Source organism: Phacochoerus africanus, chromosome 8, assembly GCF_016906955.1.
Source record: "Phacochoerus africanus isolate WHEZ1 chromosome 8, ROS_Pafr_v1, whole genome shotgun sequence".
NCBI lineage: Eukaryota > Metazoa > Chordata > Mammalia > Artiodactyla > Suidae > Phacochoerus > Phacochoerus africanus.
In genome coordinates, this window is record NC_062551.1 from 47920558 (window position 1) to 47943344 (window position 22787).

The window sequence follows — 22787 nt, forward strand, 5'->3', positions numbered from 1 at the left end:
TCAGCCCTCTTTTCCTCCTTTTAACTGTTGCCTCTTCATTTGTGAATTAGGAGAGATGTCAGGTGCCCCCAGGAGATCAGAGAATCATCTGATGGACTCCCTTGGGCCCCTGCCCAGCTAAGAGAGAAAACACACTCACCACGGTTGAAGTCCCCTGGGTCCCCTCCCGCAGGTACCGAGGCCTTACTGCGGTTCCTTGTTGCTTCTCTAAGCAGTATCCGTGTTGTTCTGCAGGTTTCAAACTGTATGTAAATGAGACCAGGCCACCAGCGCTAGCTGCAGCTTGCTCTCCATATTTTGCTCTTGAGGTTTCCTGGGGTAGGATTGTAAATGAGTCCCCTGCCAACAGGAGCGCTCCCCAGCGTGGGTCAGAGCTCCCCACCACCTTCTCCCAGAGCCAGAGGAAAGCAGCCCTGCCCTGGTGGAGCCTCAGGGCTATGTGGTGGCTATGGGGCTCTGGGGCTCCTCTCGGCTCACAGCCTCTAGTGCCAGCCGGGTTTGGCATCACTGCCCCAAGTGAAGGTGGGCACTTCCTGTCCCGGGAGGGCACTGCTGGCCAGGTTGACATGGGATTCAGGTACAGGCCTTTGACATGTAAGGGGCCTTCCCTGACACGTGTAAGGGATGCAGGGGTTCTGGCACCATCCCAGGTCTGTCCGTTCCATGGAGGAGCTGTCCCTGGAGAAGGGAATGGATTGGGGGCTGGGGCAGGAGGGTCTCCTCTCCCCCTGCCCCCCTGCCCCTCCTGTTAGCCAGTCTCCTCCTTTCACGGAGAGGCCCTGTGGGGCAGAGATTACTGTCAAAGGCTTTGGATCCAAAGGCCTGGGTTTGCTACCCAGCTCTGCCACCTACTAGCGGGGAGACCTTAGGCACGTGGCTCCTCCCCCTCCCACCCCCCACCCCATTAGCCTCAATCTCCCATTTGTAAAATGGGATTGTTACAAAGGTTATTTTATCCCGGTAAAGCACGCCAAAGAGAGCTAGCACACAGAAACCTCTTAGCGAGTACTAGCTGTCAGTATTGTTGTCGTACTGCCGTTCACTCATTCATTTTGTGCATAACCACTGTGTTGCATCTTCTGAGTCCAGCCCTGTGCTGGCTGATGCCTGGGACAGGCTGGTGCCCTCTCTGCCCGAGGCCCTGTGCTCATGTCCAGTGAGGGAGGCAGACACAGCCCAGAGTGACCTGGAGGAAAGTACAGGCCAGAGTGTCAAGACTTTGGTTGGAAGCCCAGAAGACTGTGGCAAGCTCTGGCTCCAGCCTAGGAAATCAGAGAAGGCTTCCTGGAGGAGGAGACATCTGTTCTGAGCGCTCTTAAGAGAACTAGGAGTGAGTTAGTGTGTGGAAGATGATGTGTGCCAAGGAGAATGAATAGCATATTCTAAGGTGAGAAAGGGTTTGGCATTTTTAATAAATTGTGACTATTTTAAATTAAGCTTTTCATTTTAAGATCATTGTAGATTAACTGGGTGTTGTAAGAAATAAGACAGAGAGAGACCTAGGACCCTTCACCCTTTTCCCCCAATGGGACCATCTTGCAAAATGACAGCTAGGGCAAGACCACAACCAGGATATTGACGTAGATGCAGTCAGGATAGAGAACAGGCCATGTCGGGGATCCTCCTGCTGAACTTTGCAGCCACATTCCCCCCGCCACCCCTGGCCTTCCCTAACTCCCAGCAACCACTCCTATCTGTTCCCCATTTTTATAATTCTGTCATTTCAGCAGTGATAATGTAAGTGGCATCACACTGTATGTAACCTTTGGGGGCTGGCTTTTTTTCACTCAGCATAATTCTCTGGCGATTCATCCAGGTTGTTGCCTGTGTCAGTAGTTCATTCTTTTTCTTGCTGAGTACTGGATGTGCCATCGTTTATTGAACCATTCACCCATCGAGCGACATCTGGGGCGTTTCCCGTTTGGGGCTGGTAGAAATAATGCTGCCATCTACAGTCTCATACCGGCTTTTGTGGGAATGTAAATTTTCATTTTCAATGCCCACAAGTGCAAGTGCTGGGAAGCATGTTTAAAGAAACTGCCAAACTGTTTTCCAGAATGCGGTACCGTTTTATGTTCTCACCAGCAGTGTATGAGCGATCCGTTTTTCCACGTGCTCACCAGCAATTGGTGTTAACGCTCTTTTTTAGTTTAGCTATTCTAATAGTCGTATCATGATAACCCATCGTGGCTTTAATTTGCTTTTCTCTAGGGGCTGATGCTGTTGAGCATCCTTTCACGAGCTTATCTGCCATCCGTGTATCCTCTTTGGTGAAATGTCTGCTGCCCATTTTCTAATTGGATGGTTTGGGTTTTTTACTGTTGAGAGTTGAGAGTTCCTTAACTCTTTTAGATATTAGTCCTTTGTCAGATACGTGGTTTGCACATATTTTCTCCCCATCGGTAGCTTTTTGTCCTCTTCACGTGGACTTCTGCAGAGCAGAGCAGAAGTTTTTCATTTTGATGTGGTCTGCATTATTAATTTTCCTTTGGGGTTGTGCTTTTGGTGTCAAGTCTAAGAATTCTGTACCTAGCCCTCCATCCCATGTTTTCTAAAGGTTTTCAAATTTTACATTTTACGTTGAAGTCTGTGATCTGTCATGAGCTAAGGTTTGTGCAAAGTGTGAGGCTTTGATGGAGGTTCCTGTTTTAGCGCATGGATGTCCAGTTGTTCCAGTACCATTGGTTGCGAACGCTGTCTTTCCTCTGTTGAATTGCTTATGCTTCATTGTCAAAAATAAGTTACCGCAATGAGATATCACTTCACCCCTACCAGGATGGCTGTTATCCCCCCAACATTGGAAATAACAAGTATTGATGAGGATGTAGAGAAATTGGAGCCCTTGTGCATTGCTGGTGGGAATGTAAAATCGTGTAGCCGCTGTGGAAAAACAGTTTGGTTGCATATAGAACTACTGTATCACCCAGCAATTTGAGTCCTGGGTACATAGCCAAAAGAATCGAAAGGAGAGACTTGGACAGGTATTTGTACACCACCGTTCATAGTTGCATTATTCACAATAGCTCAGAAGTGGAAACAACCCAAGTATCTATCAACAGACGAATGGATAAACAAAATTTGGTGCCTCCGCACAATGGAATATTATTCAGCCATTAAAAAGGAATGGAGTGTTGATGTGTGCTGCAGCGTGGATGGACCTTGACAGCATTACGCTCAGTGAAATAAGCCAGACATGCGAGAAATATGGTAAGAGTTCACTTATATGAGGTACCCAGAGTGGGCAAACTCATAGAGAAAGTATGTCCTGACCACCTCCCGAGGTTCCCAGGGGCCATGGGGAAGGAGGGCATGGGGTGCTGTTGTTTAATGGGCACATGGATTTGGTTGGAAGTGGTGACGGAGTTTGAGGTACAGGCGGTGATGGTGGTTGTACGACACTGTGAGTGTATGTAACGCCGTTGGAGTATACACCTCGCAAATGGTTACTATGGCAGGCATTAAGTGTATTTTACCACAATGAAAAAAATCAATGTTTTCAGACCCCCTTGGGTGCATCTGTGTGGGCGTGTGTCTGGGTTCTCCATTCGTTCACTGGCCAGGGTATTGACCGCCGATGTCCTGATGACTGTAGCAGTGCAGTGGGCCTTACTGTCGGTGTCTCACTTTCCATCTTTTTCACAGTTGAGATTCTGGGGCCTGGGGCGTGGCGTTTTGGGAGCTCCTCTCAGGCTCCCTTGTGTGGAAGATGGCACTGCGGCTTAACCCGCTTTCACAGTCACCCTTGGCACCTGCCTTGCCCTCAGCCCCCGTATCTGACTCATCCGCAGGAGCTGCTTTTTTCTTTTGACAAACATAGTTCTGGTCTGCGCCCCTCTCTCCGTGTCCAGCCATCGTGCCGCCTCCTTCAGTTGTCTGGAGCACGTTAGTCTTTCCACTTGTCCCCACGTCCTCTCGGGGCCTCCTTGATCCCGTCCTCCACCGGCAAGGCAGCCAGAGTTACATCTTCCAAATGGAGGTCCGTCCCCAATGCCTGCCTGGGCTCCCCACCTACTCCATGGCCTGGCTCCTGCCCTCCTCCAGCCTGGCTTCTTCGTGCTCTCATCCCTCCAGCCAGCCCGTCTCAGCTGGAATTTCGCTTCTCATCTGTGATCCTGGACCACAAGCCCCCCAGGGCAGGGACCATGCTGCGCCCCCACCCCAGCCTGGATGCAGGTGGTGGACACACATTGCATTTCTGTTGACAGAATCCAGAGAGAGGCGTGGGAAGGAGCCAGGGCTGGGGAGTGAGGATGAGGCTGGAGAAGTGGGAGTAGCTGGGGTGGGTTGACAAAGGTCTTCCTGACCTCGCAGAAAAGTAGGCAAACATTTTGAAGACACATTTAGCAGCAAAGGAATTCTGATGGGGTTTTTGATATGAAAGGAGGCGCAGTTACTGAATAGAAAACTGCATGGGAAAAGCAGGCTGAGAGGGGCCAGACTTCACCTCTCTGGCCTGCAAAGATCACAGGCTTTTGCAGCAACATGGATGGACCTAGAGATCCTGATAGTAAGTGAAGTGAGTCAGACAGTGAAAGACAAACGTCATGTGATATCACTTATATGTGGAATCTAAAAAAGGTTGCAGATGAAATTTGCAGAATGGAAACACACTCACGGACTTTGAAAAGGGGACAGGCGAAGGGGGCGCTGGATGGACTGGGGGTTTGGGATTGGCATGTGCACCCTGAGGTCTGTGGAATGATTGGCCAGCAGGGACCTGCTGAACAGCACAGGATTCTCCCCAGTATTCTGTGATCATCTACGCGGGAGAAGAATCCGAAAGAGAATGGATGTGTGTGCATGGATAACTGAATCACTTTGATGTGTAGCAGAAATTGTCCACAACGTTGTAAATCAACTATACTTCAATAAAAGTTTTAAAAAATGATGAAAATATATATATATTTTAAAAACAACAACAACAAAAAAAAGATCAGAGACTTTGACAGCAGCCTGGGCTGTGAGGCCGAGGGAGGGGCTGAGAGCGGCCAGCTTGGCAGTGCTGAACTTTGCCTGGCAATCCCACTCCGAGGCAAGGTGCCCACAGACACGCCTGCACACCTGTGAAGTGACACCTGCACACGGTTATCATTGCTGCACCATTTGGAAGAGCAAATGCCTGGACACCGCTGACCTGGCCCCGTGGGGACTGGCTCAAGGCATCGTGGCTCTTCCACACAGCTGCTAAAGCTGCAGGGCTGTGCTTTGGAGAGATGGAGGCATGGAAAGATCACTAGGACTTTTTCTCTTTTTGGCCGCCCCATGCACATGGCACATGGAGTTCCCAGGCCAGGGATCAGATCCGAGCTGCAGCTGTGGCAGCACTGGATCCTTAACCCACTGTGCTGGGCCAGGGGTCAAACCTGCATCCCAGCCCTCCCAAGACACCTCTGATCCTCTTGTACCACAGAGGGAACTCCTATTTTTTCTTTTCTTTAGCATACTTTTAAAATTATTAGCCTATATGCTGGGAAGCGTATAAAGCATAAATGTATAGTTCAACCAATTACTACAAAGGGAAGACCCATGTCACCTCCCTCCAGGTGAAGACACAGCCCCCCACCCCCTGCCCCAGGCCTCTCGGAAAACCTCCTTCCCCCAGAGGCAGTCCCTCCCCTGAGTTTTGAGGCAGCCGCTGCCTTGCTTTCCTCTTTGGTTTGCTTCCTCTTGTGCATCTCTAAACGGCATATTTCGTTTCGTCTGGTTTTGAACTTTTCCTGAACCAAGTCCTGGGCTGTGTTGGTTTTTGCTCTGCGGCTTCTGTTTAACGTGGCATCTGATACTCGCCCACATGTGGCATTCACCCTCCCTGTCCTGTACTGTTCCGGGGAGCTGGTCAATCGCAGGTCATTATCAGCGTCCTGTGGACGAGCATTTGCATTGTTTCCAGTCTCCCGCCGACTCAGACTGTGCTGCAAGAACCTTCCCACGTGCGTCCCTGGGAACGGGCCCAGGAGAGCACTTGCCAGCTCCTGAGCGTGTCTTCACCTCCACTGGATGCTGCCAGACTCCTCCCGGGGCCAGCGGCGCGGTGGAGCCAAGGAGTGTGTTAAGAAAAGCAAGGTGCAAAAAAAAAAAAGAAAAGCGAGGTGCACTGCAGTGTGTGTGGTGTGCTGCCGTTTATGTTTTTCTTTGAATGTGTGCAAGCTCTCTGTAGACACACACACACACACACACACACACACACACACACACAGAAAGAAAACCTCTAGTAGAGGTCGCCTCCAGGGCCGCGCTGTCACTGTTTACCATTTGGTGCCATTGGCTTTTAACTGTGTTCCTGTTATAGCGACGAGGCTGAAAGAAAGGGAGGCAGGGCAGATGAAGCCCTCAGGTGGCAGCACGTTAACAGTTGAGAATCTGAGTGATGGGTTTTATAGGTCATCATCGGCTTCATCTCTGTTTGGGGCGTATTTTCAAGTTTGATCCCGGAGCTCTGTCGCGTTAAGAGAGGGTCTTGAACTGACCTTTCCTTGCCCCTGAGGCCTGTCCCCAGGAGGCCCTCTTGTTTCCAGGGAGACTTCCTCCTGGAGGAGGGGGCTCGCTGCCTGCTGCCCCCCATCTCCCCTCCCCCCATCACCCCGGTCCCATACCTTGGGACCTAGTTTCCCTGGCGGAGCAGAACTGCCCAGCCCTGATCGCCTCCCCCACCAGAGCCCAAACCAGCCTGTCTGGTTTGGGAAGCCCGCCCCATTTGGCTTCTCTCTGGGTGGTTGCCTGACAGGTGCTCCACCTTGATGGGGGAGGGGGTAGCCTGGGGTCTGGGACCTCCGGAGCTCCCCCTTGACCTGCCCTGCTGAGGCCCCACCCCTGGCTGGAAGCCCCTGGCTCAGGGGGCAGGTAGTGGACAGAAGGGTGTGGTAGGTGGGATTTCCAGGCCCTCTGAGCCAGTCGGTCCCCACCCCGGTCCACGTGATGAGGTCGTGGAGGAGGTGGCTGTGGGGGCAGCATGCTGGGGAGACCAGGGGCAGTGGGAGGATACAGGTGTCTCTGTCCACCTGCCCGCCCAGGCCGCTTACTCTGTTCTCAGTGGGGCACCTGCCCGGGTCCCAGGCATCTGTTGGAACTCAGTCACTGCCGCTCACAGGACCTCACAGGACCCCCGTCGGGTAGCAGTGCTACTGGGCTGACAGCCCTGGGGCAGGGAGTTTTGCTCTGTTTGTTCACAGCTGAATTCCCAAGGCCTCCCACAGGCTTGCCTGGTCTGTGCGGGAGCTCAGCAGTTGTGTGCATGGGTGGTGGGGGGCCGACAAGTCAGAGACTGTGACGGCCTGAGGGGCAGCCAGGCGTGGGGTGCGGGAGGGGCCTCAAGTGGGGCCGCGGGGGGAGAGGGAGGAGCCAGGCAGCCCCAACCCCTGTCCCCCAAGTCCCTGTCCTTGGAGAGACAGAAAGAAAAGCATTTCTCACAGTGAGCTCTGCCCTGGGCCGGATCTGAGACGGGAGGAGGTGTGCGGCAGAGGCGGGGCGGCGGCACAGGCGCTTCTCGCTTCTCCATTCCCTCTCTCTGAGCTTTTCCTCCTGTTCTGGAACGGGGCTTCTGAGCCAGCTGGCCTCATGCTTAGAGTGGCTGCTTTAGGTCACAGGTACTGGGGTGATGGCCCGCCTAGGAAGCCCGCCCCCTGACCTCCCTGCTGGGTGCCTTGTGCAAGCCACTCAGGCTCTCTGGGCCTCAGTTTTCTCTGTTGTATAAATGGGCCTGATGAAGCACCTGCCCCTTTAGGGCGGTGGTGAGCTACCGCGTGTCAGTGCTCAGAGCAGGACCTGGCCCAGAGGAAGTTCTCCGGGAAGTTGGGCCACTTCTTTTCAGAAGGGTCAGTTACACCCTGGCAAGGCCGCCAGCATGGCATGCGGAAGTCCCAGCCCTCCCCGCCTTTCTGTCCCCAGTTCCCACCACCCGCATCTCCCGGCTCCACTCTCACACCCAGAGATGGTGATGGTGGGGGTTCGCTGTGATCTCCCCCTGGTGAGACCCCAAGTCTCAGGTTCATCCTGCAGGGTGAGTGGGGCGGAGGGGAGAGGCCCCCTTCATTGCACCCTCTGGAGCTCTCCTTGGACTCACAGCCTGAGTGAAGGGGGGCGAGGGGAACACAGCAAGCCCCAGGCCTCCGGCCACCCTCTGCATCAGAGAGGCCACTCACCCCCCCATCTCTCTGTCCTGCCCCGCAGCCCCAGCCAATGTTTCAGCCGCTCAGGCGCTCCACCTCGGGCTGTGCAGCCACGGCTGCCCTGGCCCCTGGCCCCTGGCTCCTGGCCCCCAGCCTGCGTGGGAGTGAGATGGGAGTGGGGGTGCGTGTGCCTGTGTGGTGGGAGGCTGACCTGCTGAAGCGTGGGCTGTCATGGATCCCCTGCTCCTGTGTCCCTGCCCAGCCCCTCCCTCTGGCGGGACAGTTGTGGGCCCTGTGGCCCAGGCTTTCCAGGCTCAGCCCCGCCTCCCTCTGTCCCGCCCTCCGCCCTCCGCCCTCCGCCCCAGCCAAGCTCAACGCCTGCCAGAGCAGGGCCGCGTCACCAGCCGCTGCCAGGGAGGCTGGGGCGCAGAGCCCAGCCAGCTCTCCTCAGTGGGCGCTCACAGAAAGGGCCGGGAGAACCCCCTGATCCCAGCTCCCAGCTGGAAGCCTCTCTGCTGGCCTGTCCCACTGCGGGTGGCCCAGGACAGAGGAAAGAGGATGGTGGAGGTGAGCTAGCCCAGGCCTCAGGCAGGAGGGGGGAGAGGGAGGGCCGCCTGGGCGTGGGGGAGGGCTGTCCCGCCCCCTGGCCACCTTGAGTCAGCGTGAGCACGTGTGCAAGGGGCCACACCTTTCTTGGGGCCGGGGCGGGGTCGCGGTATGCCTTTCTGTGTGGGTGGTGGTGGCAGGTGTGTGTCTGCTGGGCTGGCCGGTGCCTCGGTACAGGTCCCGAACATCTGGGGGAGCACGCTCTTTGGGTCTGGTTTGCATGGGGGTGGCTCTGAAGGTCACTGGGGAACTCTGGAGTTGGTCGTGGGTCTGCCGTGGGTCTCATCATCTGCTATGTGTGGGTTCGTGGTCTGTCTCGAGAGGGTCCTAGGTGTATGGGGGGTCTTGGGGTCTGCCTTCCTAGGTGAGTCCAGCATCTGTGGGGTTGGGTGCGTGTGCACGCCTGTGGCTGTGTTTCTAGGGGGTGGCTAAAGTCTGTATCATTGTGTCACTTGGCTCCCCCAGGATCCTTGTATGTGGGGGGGGGGGTCTCTTTCCTGAGTCCCTGCATCTCCGGGGTATGTGAGTCTTTACAGCATTTGTGGAGGGGCTCCTGGGTCCATGACTGGTTGGGGTCCCAGCCATGGGCTGTCCAGTGTCCTGGCCCTTCCGTCCTGAGAGCGTCCTGAGCCAGGCCCCCCTCCCCACCTTCTCCCACTGACGCCCCACACTTCCCTCCCGCCCGAGGTGGGAACTGGTACCCAGGGGTGGGGGCCAGGTGGCTGCCCCATCTCAGGCTGCTCGGGGACTTTTCCTTGCGGGGTTGGGGTGGGGGGTTCCATGGCAGAGAAGGGCTTAGGCTGGGGGGCCTGGGAGGGCTCTGGAGCCTCTTTTCTGCCTGTCACCCCCTCCCTCCTTCCGGCCCTGCCTCAGAGGAGGAATGAATGGAGTCTAATCTGATTTCCCTGGTCCCTGGGGGCTGGCCCACACTCTCAGGTTTGTTGTGGCATCCATGCCTACGCTGGGCGCCCCTGGGGGGTGAGGGACACCGATAGTGTCCTTTGTGCCTGTGCCCTGTTGAGCCTGCCCAGGCAGGAGGGGGGCTCCTGAGCCCGGGGCTGCCATGGGAGCCGCCTGGCCTCCCTGGGGCTCAGTGCAGCAGCGGTGGGTAAAGGAAGCACTGCCTTTTCATTCAGCCACACTCTCTGAGCCCTGCTCTGCCCTGTGCTGGGCAGGGCTTGGGACACAGGGCCACTGAGATGGCCCCAGGCCCTGTCCTTTGAGTCCAGCTGGAGAGGTTGGGGTGAGTGGGTTTTCACAGGGTCTGTGGAGAGGCTCCTGGGTCTGTGACGTATCGGGGTCTCAGCTGTGGGCTCCCCGGTTTCCCGGCCCTTCCATTCTGAGAGCGTCCTCTGAGCCAGGCCCTCTTTATGCTCCCACCCTGGCCCTGGAGAAAAAGACTTTGCCGAGGCAGTATGTCTGGCGCGTTTGCTCAGGCCCGGGGAGGACTGACGCCAGCCTCCTCTTCCCTTTATTGGTTCCACAGCAGCAACAACAGCAGTGGCAGTAATAATAACAGCAGCTGGTCTCTGATGAGGAGACCCCCAGGCACTGTTCTCACCGCCTTGCCTGGGTCATCTCGTTCGATCCTGTCACCCTGGGGAGGTAGGGACCATCATTACCCGCTGTTCTCAGATGAGGACACGGAGGCCCGGTCCCTCACTCACCGGCACCCAGCTGGGTGGGGGTGGAGCGGGCGCCTGAGCCTGGGCTGCCTGGGGGGAGGATGGCACTTGGCGTGGCCAGAACACGGAGAGCAGGCCTGCGCCTCCCTCCCCACGAGGCCGACTCGGCCCTGCTCCCCAAGGCCAGGGTGACCCCCGAGTCTGTGTCTTTTTACGAGATTTCGCTCATCTGGGGACTCAGAGATCTCTGGCGGCGATGCCTGGTCCGATCTGCCCCTTGCCTGGAGCCAGATACACCGCCCTTCCTCAGGCGGCCAGGGGGGCCTCAGGCTGGGCAGGGCCTGGGGGAGCAGGCTCGGAGCCGGGCGCCTCTCGTGGTGTTTGGAACACACACCAGGTTATTCACTAAATAGCCAGGTTCAGTCTCTAATGACGTGGCCCCTGGTTCCTTGGCAGGCTTCAGGGTCAGACTTCCAGGCAGTGTGGACAGGCCTTGGGGACTCCCGTCTGCGCTTTGCCCACCACCCTTCCCTGCTCCTCCTCAGGGTCCAGCCCTGTCACTTTGGCAGTGGCATCACTCATTCGTTGCACAGATATTTACTGGGTGCCCGCTGTGTGCCAGGCCCTGCTCTAGATGCCAGGGGTAGGGCAAGAACAAGAAAAGGCCACTGTTCTCCTGGGGGGCGGGGGAGAGGGGGTCCAACAGTCCACAGACATGTAATGCCCATGGTAGTGCATGCCACAGAGAAGCATAAAACGGGGTGCACGTTTTGTCAGGACGTCAGGAAAGGCCTCTCAGAGCAGGTTTTATTTGCGTTAAGACCTGAGTATCGAGAAAGGTGGAGCCGCGCAGCCCGGGCAGAGGGAAGAGTGGGTGCAAAGGCTCGGAGGCTGCAACAAGCTTGCTGTGTCCGAGACTGAGGAGGAGGAGGCCAGTGTGGCTGGGGGGAGGCACGGGCAGGAGGCAAGGTCTCACCAGAGCCGGGCAGGGACGTGGCAGGGATGTTACATCGGCTGGGAAGCCCTTGTGACGTTTCTTCAGGTTCCCTCCTCCCCAGGGCAGCCTCTCTGACCTTGGTTCTGGTCTCAGAAGTAGAGTGGTCTTGGAGTTCCCGCTGTGGCGCAGCTGGTTAAGGATCCGCTGGCCTTGTCTCTGCAGCAGCCCGGGTCGCTATCGGGGCATAGGTTCAGTCCCCAGCCCAGGAACTTCCATGTGCCACGGATGCAGTCCAGAAAAAGGGGGGGGAAGTAGAGTTGTCTGTTCGTGTTCTTGTCCCTTAACCCTCTGAGGTCCCTTGTGTGGAGTAGAAGCTTGGGCTGAAGCCAGGATTTCTGGGAAGCAGGAGCCTCAGGAGGGCGGTGACGAGGCCTTCTCCCTGGTCAGAGTGGACGCCTTCGTGCCCTGACCGGTGACTTCCCCTCTCCGGGCGTCAGTTTCCTAGTTTGGGAACCAGGAGGGGAGAGGACTGTCCGCCCGCCCAGCTGTGAGGAGGGGCGCTGCGGGCCCTCGGCAGCCCCTGCCATCTCCACCTCCACCAGGCGCCCAGAACCTGTCCATTCCCTCTGCCTCCGCGGGCCTCCGTGGTCCCGTCCACCCTCTCCTGCTGGACCGTCCTCCTGCCCCTCCCGGGTCCCTCTGCCCCTGTCCTGCCCCCAGTCTGTCCCCACATGCAGCCAGAGGGAGCCAGGGAACACCTGAGTTGGGCCAGGTCCCTCCCCTGCTCAGAGGGTCCCGTGGCTCCATCTCACTCAAGTAAAAGCCAGACCCCACCCTGTGGCCCACAGGCACCAACTCGTCTGCCCGCCCCCCTCACCCTCGCTCACCTGCCCCGCCGCTCAGCCGCCTTGCTGCCCTGTGACCACATCAAGCACGATCCTGCCCCAGGACATTTGCATGGATCATCGGCATGGCCCGGGTGCTCCTCTGTCTACCTACGGGGCTCCCTCTCCTCTCCCCATCCAGGTCCCCACTCTAGCGGCACCTCCTCCCTGAGGCCCTCCCTGACCACGTCATGGGAAACTCACACCGGCCCTTACCCCGCGCTCTCCTGCTCCCTGATGCATTTTTCTCCCTGCACTTGTCAGCTGACTTACGAGCTCTTTTTCTGATTTGCCCCAGCTACTCCTTTCCCCTAGAGCATGTGCTCTGCAAGGGCAGGGATATTCCCAGCCGTCCTGGCTTCTGTGTCAGCCCTGCCCAGGCCTGGCAGAAGTTCGCCCTCAGCAGACCCTGGCGATTGGATAGGCAGGCAGGCCAGTGAGCGTGGCGGGTCCTTTGTGGGTAGAGTCGGTGGTCGCCAAGGAGGGGGCTGGGGGACATGTCAGTCCCAAAGCTTCAGGCATGGTGCTGGGGACAAGGTGCTGGAGGATTCCTTGGAGGAACCGGGCTCAGGGCTAGCGGGCTGGCTGGCAGGAGAGTGGGTTGGAGCAGAAGGGCGGGAGCCAGCGGTGGAAGCCGAGTGGGGACAGCGAGCGCTTCTGCCTGGTCTTTTCAGTGGATGGGAAGGGACAGCCATGACCCCTGCCACCTCCCGCTCTGCCCCTGGGCCCCTGGGTTCAGCTGGGTCAGCTCCCTTCACTGCCCCAGGGCAGCTTTATTCAGAGCCTGTGTGGGCGGGTGGGAGGCAGGAAGGGCTGTGGTCTAGACACACACACACACACACACACACACACACACACGCATGCACTGCACGCACACCCAGCTTTGTCATGCTAGTAGCCCTGGCTTTTCCACCTGCACTAATTTCCTTGGTGGGGGGAGAGGCAGGATGGTGCCATTGTGTTCTGACAAGTGCAGAGGGTAGACACGTGAGCGCAGGGGGTGACTGGAAAATGTGGTGATTTGCTGGGACAGGTCGGAAACTGCCCATCCCACGTGTTAAACAAATCAAAAGTCCTTTTTTTAGTTCCCCTTGTGGCTCATCAGGTTAAGAACCTGACTAGTATTCATGAGGACACAGGTCCAATCCCTGGCCTTGCTCAGTGGGTTAGGGATCTGGCGTGAGCTGCGGTGTAGGTCAGGTTGTGGAAGCAGCTTAGAGCCCTCGTTGCAGTGGCTGTGGTGTAGGCTGGCAACTACAGCTCTGATTGCATCCCTAGCCTGGGAACTTCCCTATGCCACAGGTGTGGCCCTAAAAAAAGAAAAAAAAAAAGGAAAGAAAGAAAGCAAAAAACAATTTTTTTTAATTGAAATAGACATTTTAGAGTAGGATAGAAATGTGCCTGCATTTGGGGGCTCGAACCCTGAGTTTCAGAGGCATCTGCATCCTGGCTGGTAGCCACAGGCTGCACGCTGTCCTCCTTGGTCTCTGGGTTCACTGCTTCACCCTCCGCCTCTGGGTTCCAGGCCTTTCTCTGCCAGTTTCACAGATACTGCCTGGGCAGAGTCTGACGTGTCCGAGCAGGGGTGAGCGTGGCGGATACAGATGTGTCCGTTCACCAAATGCTCTTGAATGCCTGCTGTGGTCCATGGCATTGGTGTACTGTGAGGAGCAAAGCGCAGGACAGGCCCTGCCCTCGTGGAGACAGACACTGAAGAATTGCGCGCACACACACACACACACGTGTAGAGTGTGTGGGGAGTGCAGTGAGGAGAAATAAAGCAAGGAAAGGGGCGTAGAGGGTGACAGGACAGGAACAGGGACATTGGAGCCATGGGGGGAAGCCATGTGCAGATCAGTGAGAAGAGTTCCAACAGAAATGGAAACTGGGGCAAACTGCCAGTGCAAAGGCCCTGGGGTGGGGGCGTGGCTGGGGCTTGAAGACCAGTGAGAACTTTATTGGCTGGGGCTGTGTGAGCCAGGGAGCGTGTGGGAGGAAAGGTGAAGGGCAGATGGTGCGGGACCTTGTGGGCGGTGGGGAAGAGTCTTGGGGAGCCAGCAAAGGGTTTAAGGATGTTGACTCTGCAGGAAATCGGACCATCTCCCAGGCTCACCTCTGCTTGGCGACCTTAGGAAGAGATTCACCGTTGTGAGCCTCAGTTTCCACATCTGCAAAATGGGGGTGAGAATAGCCACTCCATTGAAGTGAGGGGAGTCCTCGTGCTCAGCATTAGCATGTGTCCAGGGTTGAGGGTCCCCCCATGGTGGTGGTGATGGTGTGAGTAGTGGGGCTGAGCCCCAGTAAATCATATTTGCCGGCAGGGGCTGGTTCTGGGGCTTCTCCATCGTGCAGTGTCATGCCAAAGGCCGTGGGAAAGGTGAACAGGGAACCCTGGGCGGGTGAGGGCCGCGGAGCCCCACTTGGTGCTGCCTCCCACTACCCCTGGGGAACCAGGACAGGCCAGAGGAGGTGAGGTCCCCCCCCCAGGAGGGTGAAGGGCAGGAGAGGAAGAGCAAGGTCTGGCTGTGGACAGAGAGGACGGGGGTGGGGAGGATGGGAAAGGGATGGAGGCCAGGACCAGCCTTGGCCATGATGGTAGCAGTGATAGTGGTGATGGTGGTGATGACAAGAAGAAAAGCACAGCCGCAGGCCGCCAGGCAGGCGAGAGCCTAGACTTTGGTCCTTAACTGTCTGGGTTCAGTTAAGGTGCCCCTAGACAAAGGGATTCCCCTCACTGGGACTCAGTCTCCTCATCTGTGAACTGGGGGTGGCAAGAGGGCCCGTATGACAGGTCGGTGGCGAGGAAGGAATGCAATTAGACACAGCGCGGAGCAGGGCTGCAAGGATGCTGCTGCTGCTTCTAGTGCTGATAAGTGGTGGGGCCTGGGCTCTGGCTTAGACAGGCCTGGAGTCTCACGTCTCCTGTTTCCCAAGCTGTGTGCCCCAGCCAAGTGGGATGCCCTCTTCATGCCTTGTCTGTTACATGAAGCCCATAATGGCCCCTTCCTCCAGAGTCAGGGGTGCAGATTAAATGAGGGAGCCCAGGTCGAGTGCCGAGAAGAGGGGCCTGCACTGTAGTCCCAAACCAGGGGCCCCAGTGCATGGTGGCGGAGTGGGGCTCTGGGCCCTGGGCAGTGTTGCCTCCCAAGTGCCAGGCCTGGGTGGAACCCCCAGTGCCCACCCTGTGTCGGGCCCCTCCCCTCATGGGGAGCAGCTCCTTTCCTCCCCTCCGTGGCCCACATCAAGTCAGGAGCTTGGGGCCTTGGTGGGAAGGGAGCTCTGGGCAGCAGTGGGCAGCGCTTATAGCTGCCCTGGGTGGGGCTCCCGCCTGATCGCTATAAACACGCTCAGTTCCTCTGTTTGTCCTGCCCTCCAAGCAGCGCCCAGAGGGAAGGGGTGGCCCCAGGCAAATATCCGGAGGTGTGCCCCTCTGTCCCCTTCCCCTGCAGTCGGGGCCGGGGCGGGGGGCGCCCGACAGCCGTGTGCAGAGGTGGTCTGGGGCTTTATGGGTGAGGGTTCTGGGCTGGCTACCCTATCTGCCAGGCTGCCTCCTGCCCACCCTGTCTGGGTCCTGAGCTCCTCCCTCTCCTGGGTTTAACGAGGGGTCATGTAGCTAATCCTGTTCCTGCAGAGGGCTTGGAGCTGCCTTGGGGCCCGCAGGCCATGGGCTGGGGGTGGAGGATGGGCAGGCACAGTGAGAGGTGAGGAGCGAGGCCGAGGCCGGGCTGGGGGCCAAGCAGGCAAACCTGAGAAGACAGTGAGGAGGGGGCGGGACGTGGGGCAGGGAAGATGGGGGAGGGGCCGGTGCAGGGGCGAGGCTAGAGCTGGACCGGGGGAGCTGAACTGGAGGAGAGCCTCGGACAGAGGAGCCTGGAGAGAGAGCCGGGAGGTCAGGGCCACTGGAAGGAGGGCCCCTGGGAGGGCAGGCCGGACCATGTTCTGGGGGCTGGAAGGAGGACGGACACTGCAGGGGCTCCTGGCTTGGTTGGGGTCAGAGAAGGGGTGGAGGCAGAGGCCCCCCCCAGGCCTGTTCGGCCCCACATCTAGGCAGCCACAGGGAACCTGGACCCCTGGCAGAGCCCTGGGCTGGCCACCTGCTGGCCGGGAGGCCCAGGCCAGTTGAGACTGGTTGGCTGCTGGGTCTGGCTGCCAAACTGGTTCTGCTGGATGGCCGCCCACGGATGGTCCTACCTCTGGGCTAGGGATGGCCTCCTCATCCTCACCACACAGAGCTGCTCCTGCAGGGACAGAGCCAGCAGGAAAACCACAGGCTGCAGGCCAAGTCCCAGACACTCTCATGAGCGTCCTCGGTCACGAGACCTATGGCGCTTGGGGCTGACCCTGCGTGGGGCACTGTGCCAGGTGCTGGGGAGCCAGCCACCAACCAGACAGAAGTCCCCACCCAGTGCCATTCCCTTTGGTCTTTGGGTCTCCACTGCTGTAGCCCCTCTTCTGGGAAGCCCCCCTTATCCCCACCCTGCCATCCCTCCAGGCTGAGTCTGGTGTTCTGTGCCCCCAGCCCCAGGACGCTGGGCTGTTGGTTGTCTCGTTGTGTCCCAAGCACTGACCAGCGCAAGGCTGGGCACAGAGGAGTGCGTTATAACCGGGCGAGTGACTGCATGAGCGGGGGAATGATGTTTTCTTCCCGTTTTGCAGATGAGTAACCCGAAGCCCCAACAAGAGACGTCACCTGCCCGAGGGCACTTCTAGCACAGCCAGCATCTAACCAGGTCTGTGAGACCCCAGGGCCCATGTGTGGGACAGGGACAGGGGGGAGCCCCCAGGGTCCCTCCTCTCAGGCACTTCTCGGAGGAATCCTGAGCATCAGAAGAGCAAACGCCCTCCGTTCGTGCCCAGCCCAGCGCCCAGCTCTGCTCCTGTGAGCTCATTAATCCTCCTGGCAGCCTTATGGGGTTGATCCGAGGCATAGACAGGTTAAGTCACTTGCCCAAGGTCACGCATAGTAGGCGGCTGAGAGATTTGCACCCTGGCCGCCTGGCTCCCCTGCCCGTCATTTCTCTGGTCCCCCTGTGGGACACCACCATCACATGTGTCCCCATCGGCCCCTTTCGTCCTCAAATCAGCTTTCATGGAACATTTACCCCGTGCTTGGTACTGTACTGAGGAGCAGACGGAAGACCACAGACCCTAAAGACAGGGACTGTTGGGAGTTCCCTTGTGGCACAGCGGGTCCAGGATCCAGTGGTGTCACTGCAGCGGCTCAGATCGCTGCTGGGACATGATGTGAGTTTGATTCCTGGCCCGGGAACTTCTCTGCATGCCACGGGCTCAGTCGAAAAGCCAGACAGGGACTGTGTGGTCTGTAAGCATCCGTTAGGAAGTGGGTCTTTCCCCGCCGGCTGATCTTGCTGAGGCGCTTCCTTCCTCTGAGCCTCAGTGTCCTCATCCATAACGTGGGAGGGTCGCGGTGAGGCTACCTAGATGTCACACGTAGGACAGGGGCTTAGAAACCACTGGTTGAATGAGTCACCAAAGGTCTGTAGTGTCTGCAGCCCTGATTCCAGGCGGGAAAGCAGGACGGGGGTGGCGGGCCTTTGGGAACCGCCTCTGAGCACACCCTCTGTGCGGGGGCATGGGGGTGGGACGCCAGAAAGCTGGGCAGATGGGACCTGGCCCGTGGCCCTGAGGGTCTGATGATGGGGGGTGAAAACATTGAACTAATAAGCACAGGGCCGAACAGAGGATTTCCGGACATTAAACACGCTCCGAAATGCGACGGGAGGACCCTGGGGTGTGGGGCGTTCAGAGAAGGAGTCGCTGACAGCTCTGACGCCTGAGGAGGGGAGGGAGAGCGCCCTGTGTGGATGCCGGGGAAGAGTGTTCCCCTCAGCGGGAACAGCCAGTGCAAAGGCCCTGAGGTTTGGAAGCCAGTGTGCACGAGAAGGGGAGGCGATAGGGCAGGGCTCTGAGCAAGGGACCTGACTCCTTGGGCTGTGTGTGGGGACAGACTGGAGGGGGAGAAAGGGCAGGTTCTGGTGAGCTCCCCCCTCTCCCGCAGGCCTGCTGTTAGGAGCGCAAATTCGTGCCCTCGTCGCACGGAGCCTGGCGCCATGTTCGGGAAGAAGAAGAAGCGGGTTGAGATCTCAGCGCCGTCGAACTTTGAACACCGTGTGCACACGGGCTTCGACCAGAACGAGCAGAAGTTCACGGGGCTGCCCCGCCAGTGGCAGAGCCTGATCGAGGAGTCGGCTCGCCGGCCCAAGCCCCTTGTCGACCCCGCCTGCATCACCTCCATCCAGCCCGGGGCCCCCAAGGTACGCTGGCACCTACTCTCCACCTCTCCCGACACACACCGACCCCCGGGACGACCCCACACCTGACCCTGCAGCCAGCACCTCCCCTTCTTGCCGACCTCCAGACAGACATCGCCCACTCCCCACCCTCACCTCACCTTCCGCCGCTGACCCCCTACGCTGACCTGGAGCCTCACGCCCTGAGCTCTGTGCTCCTGTCCCCGAGACCACCAGCTCCTCCTGGGCCTTCACAGGGCTCCTATGGCAGGTGGTGGGACAGACGGGTTCCCCCCCTGCCCCGCCAAGTGGTCAGGGCTGGGCTGGGGATGCTGGAGAGGTGGCCTAACTCAGCCCTGGGGGCCAGGCTGGCCTGTTGGAACAGGGGCCGCCCTAGTGGAGCCCTGACAGCCTAGGATGAGGAGGCGTCACTGAGGCAGTCAGTAGGCAGACAGGGCTTTAGTGGAGGGAGCAGCCCCCATGCAGCATTGGGGTGTCTTTGGGGTTTTTGCCATCTTGAGCAAAAAGGGCAGCGCCGGGGTTTGAGTGGAGGTCTGCTTCCAAGGCCCATGCTCTTAACCCACCTCCTGCCTCTGTGGTCCAAGCTCCTGGGTGCGGCCTCTGGTGAGGCTGGTCTGGGCGGGGGTGCGGCCCCCAGCCTGGAAGCTGGCCTTCTTGGAGCCCGGGCTGTATCCAAAGGGCAGCGGGAACCAGGAAGGGCTGCGGGCCAGGGGAACGCAGCCAGGGTTGTTCCGAGGGGTGGAGATGGGCGTGCCGGGCAGCAGGCTCAGCGCCCAGGGGCAGGCCCACGGCTGACTCATCCTCTCCCGGTGCCCAGTGCGGGCCTGGTGGGGGTGGGCCCCAGGCGGTGGGCAAGGTGGGCAGAGACAGGAGTGCGGACACTGTCCCCCAGCGTCTCCATCTGGCAGCCCCCTGAGGTGCTCGTGCGCCCTGTGCAGGGGGCATCTGGATACTTTGACATCTCTGCCTCTGTTTAAAGAAGCAAGTGACTTCATATCCCAATCTTTATTTCTAGCTTCTGGCGAATTGGCTGGGGCCACTGGAGGGGCGGCTGCCTCTGCAGGCACAGGCGGGGTGCTGACCCTCCTGGGCCCGCAGGCCCCACCCAGCTCACCTCAGTTCCATCCCCTGCCTGGCCCATGGCTGCTTGCCTGCTGGTTCTGTCCCCACTCGGGCACCTCCTAAAATCAAGCCCCCACTCAGCCTGCCAGCCATGAGCCCTACCTGGGACTGTGTCCGCCACCTTGTCTTAAGTCACACGGAAGTGCCACAGTGCCACACGGGCTGGCACTGTCCTGACTGGGGCCCCGTGGGCACTTGTGTCTGCTGCCCTCAGCTGGGCCTCTCCCTAGTCCTCCCAGAATCTCTCCCACCCCCAGGGACTCGCCATGTCTTTCTCCAGCACCCAAGTCTGGCCTCTGCTTTACCAGGTCTCTGAGCAGAGCCAGGCTTCTAGGCTGGCAGCCAAGGCCCGGGTGAGGCAGGGGGCAGGGGCTGGCCCCACAGGGCCATGGCGGCCTGTAAGTGGGTTTCGTGGGCTCCATGTTTCTGGCTTTAGGATGTCTGGTAGCCCATGTCCCCGTCTGGGACCCCATTGACAGCACAGGGCTGGGGGGCCCATAGCCTCTGCTCCCCTCAGCCTCCTCCCAGCCTGCCTCACTCACAGGTTCAGCACATGTTTATTGAGCACCTTCTGCATACCAGGCGCTGATGTAGTCAGAGCAGAAACAGGAACAAAACCATGGCTTTTTGCACGGCGGACGGCTGTATGCCTGCTCTAAGTCGCTGGCTGTCAGTGCTGCAGAGAAAAGGAAGAAGGACAGAGCGTGACAGGGGAACAGCATTGTAGACCACAGGCAGCCAGCAAAAGCATACCTCTGAGAAGTGGAGTTTCCAGCAAAGACCTGAAGGCTGGGGAGGAGAGCCCTGGGCAAAGGTGTTCCAGGAGCGGGAACAGCCAGTGCAAAGGCCCTGAGATTGGAGCGCCTCTGGTGTGTTTGAGGAGCAGTTAGGAGGCCTGTGTGCCTGCAGCTGAGTGAGGGGCAGGGTGAACCCTGGAGGCTGTGACCTGGATCAGGGTGGGTGGCCGTGCCTGATGAGAGTGGATTCGGGACCCACTTTCCATGGGTATTCTCATTTGCCAGCCTGGCTTCTGGGGCACTCGTGCCCTCTGCTTTGGGTCTACTTTGGGCCTAAACCTTTCCGACTCTCCCTTTACCCCACCCTGAGCCTCCAGGGGAACAGAGAGCCGGTTTTGGGATTAGCGGCCCTGGTTTTGGGATTAGCGGCCCTGGTAGGCTGCAGGGGAGGAAGTGCCAAGCTGGGCCCTGGCCCCAGCCTCCTGTAATTAGCAGCTCTCAGGGGCTGATTACGGGGTGGCGTGGCCTCAGCCGCCTTCCCCTCCACCCCTCCCTGGCCAGGGACCACCCCCCAGCCTGAAGAGCAAGGGAAGGGCAGGGGGTGCCTCTCAGAGTGCGGGAGGCCTCCATCCTGGGGGCGTGACAGCTTGACGGATGGGGAGGTTGTCCTGCAGCTGCCCTCCCGCCACATGTGGCCAGGTGCCGGGAGGGGCTGCGGGGCCTCCCTAGTCCTGCCACTCCCGCCCCGCCCCATCATCACCCCATGGCATTTCTTCATTCCGTCTCTGTCTTGTCTCTGTGTGTGTTGTGTCGTCCTGTCCTTGTGTGTTGGATACACGTCCTGTGTCCCCCTCCTCCTTGCCCGGCCCCTGCCCTGCCTTTGCCCCGGACCCCAGACCATCGTGCGGGGCAGCAAAGGTGCCAAGGATGGGGCCCTCACGCTGCTGCTCGACGAATTTGAGAACATGTCGGTGACACGCTCCAACTCCCTGCGGAGAGACAGCCCGCCGCCGCCTGCCCGTGCCCGCCAGGAAAACGGGATGCCCGCGGAGCAGGCCGCCATGGCCAGAGGGGGCCCAGAGAAGGCGGGTGGCCAAGGCCGGGTGGCCGGTCGCAGCGAGACGGGTGGCAACAGTGGTGACAGGCGGCGGGCGGGGCCGGACAAGAGGCTCAAGTCTTCCAGGGAGGGCTCAGGGGGCCCCCAGGAGTCCTCCCGGGACAAGCGCCCCCTCTCTGGGCCTGACGTCGGCACCCCCGACCAGCCTGCCGGGCTGGCCAGCGGGGCGAAAGTGGCGGCTGGCCGGCCCTTTAACACGTACCCGCGGGCCGACACGGACCACCCACCCCGGGGCGCCCAGGTAACCCATCCCCCTGCTCCAGGACCACCCCCCCCTTCCCCTCACCCAGAGCTTCCCCGGCCCCACCCACTAGCTCCCACCCATGCCCAGCCCACTGTCCATCTCCATCCTGACCACCATGTGTCTGTCCCACAGCCGGGGGCCTTGTCCTGCTCAGGGAGCAGAGCTGGCCCCCTGATCCCTCCACCGACAGCCACCTCTCTTTTCTGTTGCAGGGGGAGCCTCACAACGTGGCCCCCAATGGGCCATCGGTGGGGGGCCTGGCCGTCCCGCAGTCCTCCTCCCGGCCCCCAACCCGAGCCCGCGGCACCCCCAGCCCTGGCATGCTGGGCCCCCACGCCTCCGAGCCCCAGCTGGCCCCTCCAGCCCGCACCCCAGCCGCCCCTGCCGCACCCCCTGCCCCTGGGCCCCCTGGCCCTCGATCGCCACAGAGGGAACCCCAGCGAGTGTCCCATGAGCAGTTCCGGGCCGCCCTGCAGCTGGTGGTGGACCCCGGCGACCCACGCTCCTACCTGGACAACTTCATCAAGATCGGCGAGGGCTCCACAGGCATCGTGTGCATCGCCACCGTGCGCAGCTCGGGCAGGCTGGTGGCTGTCAAGAAGATGGACCTGCGCAAGCAGCAGAGGCGCGAGCTGCTCTTCAACGAGGTGGGCCTGCGCCCGCCTCCAGCTCACCCCCCCACCCCCCGCCAGGCTCCTCCCGCCGGGGCTCCTCCACTGTGCTGCTCAGAGGCCCTTCGGGGCTGGGGATCCCCCAGGCTGGGCTCCGGGCCCAGCTCCTCTCCTCACAGCTCAGCCTCCCTGGGCTGGCTCCGGCTCCTGTCTGTCCCCAGGACACCTGCAGCCACATCTGTCCTGTTCCTGGCCAAGCCCACCCCCGCTCCAGGCCCCCTCAGCCTGCTGAACCCCACCTCTGCGTACCTTCCAGGCCCCTCACACCCACCAGGTCCCAAGTGGGCCCCAAACTGTTTCCCCCAAACCCACCTCTCCTGGATCCCTGTCTCAGAGAGGCCCTACCAGCCCTGTCCCCAGGCCAGAGCCCCGGACCTCTCTGTCCTCACCCCAGCCCGTCAGCCCTGAGCCTGTCACTCCTTGCTCTGCCCCAACACAGCTCACGCTCTGCTGCCCTGGCCCCCGCC

General features: G+C 59.6%; 1 protein-coding gene across 2 annotated transcripts in view; it reads left to right on the forward strand.

Annotated features, from left to right (window-relative positions):
• PAK4 (p21 (RAC1) activated kinase 4) overlaps positions 1–22787 on the forward strand; it is a 44491-nt gene that overhangs the window by 15989 nt on the left and 5715 nt on the right. Inside the window, exons 1-5 of one of the 2 annotated variants that reach the window (XM_047789654.1) lie at positions 8473–8672; positions 16814–16887; positions 18177–18432; positions 21185–21646; positions 21862–22296. In XM_047789654.1, coding sequence (XP_047645610.1) covers positions 18229–18432; positions 21185–21646; positions 21862–22296 — 1101 coding nt within the window. In that variant the 5' untranslated portion in view covers positions 8473–8672; positions 16814–16887; positions 18177–18228. Of the gene's footprint in view, positions 1–8472; positions 8673–16813; positions 16888–18176; positions 18433–21184; positions 21647–21861; positions 22297–22787 lie in introns of those variants that run through there. The other variant, XM_047789653.1, reaches the window with a different exon arrangement.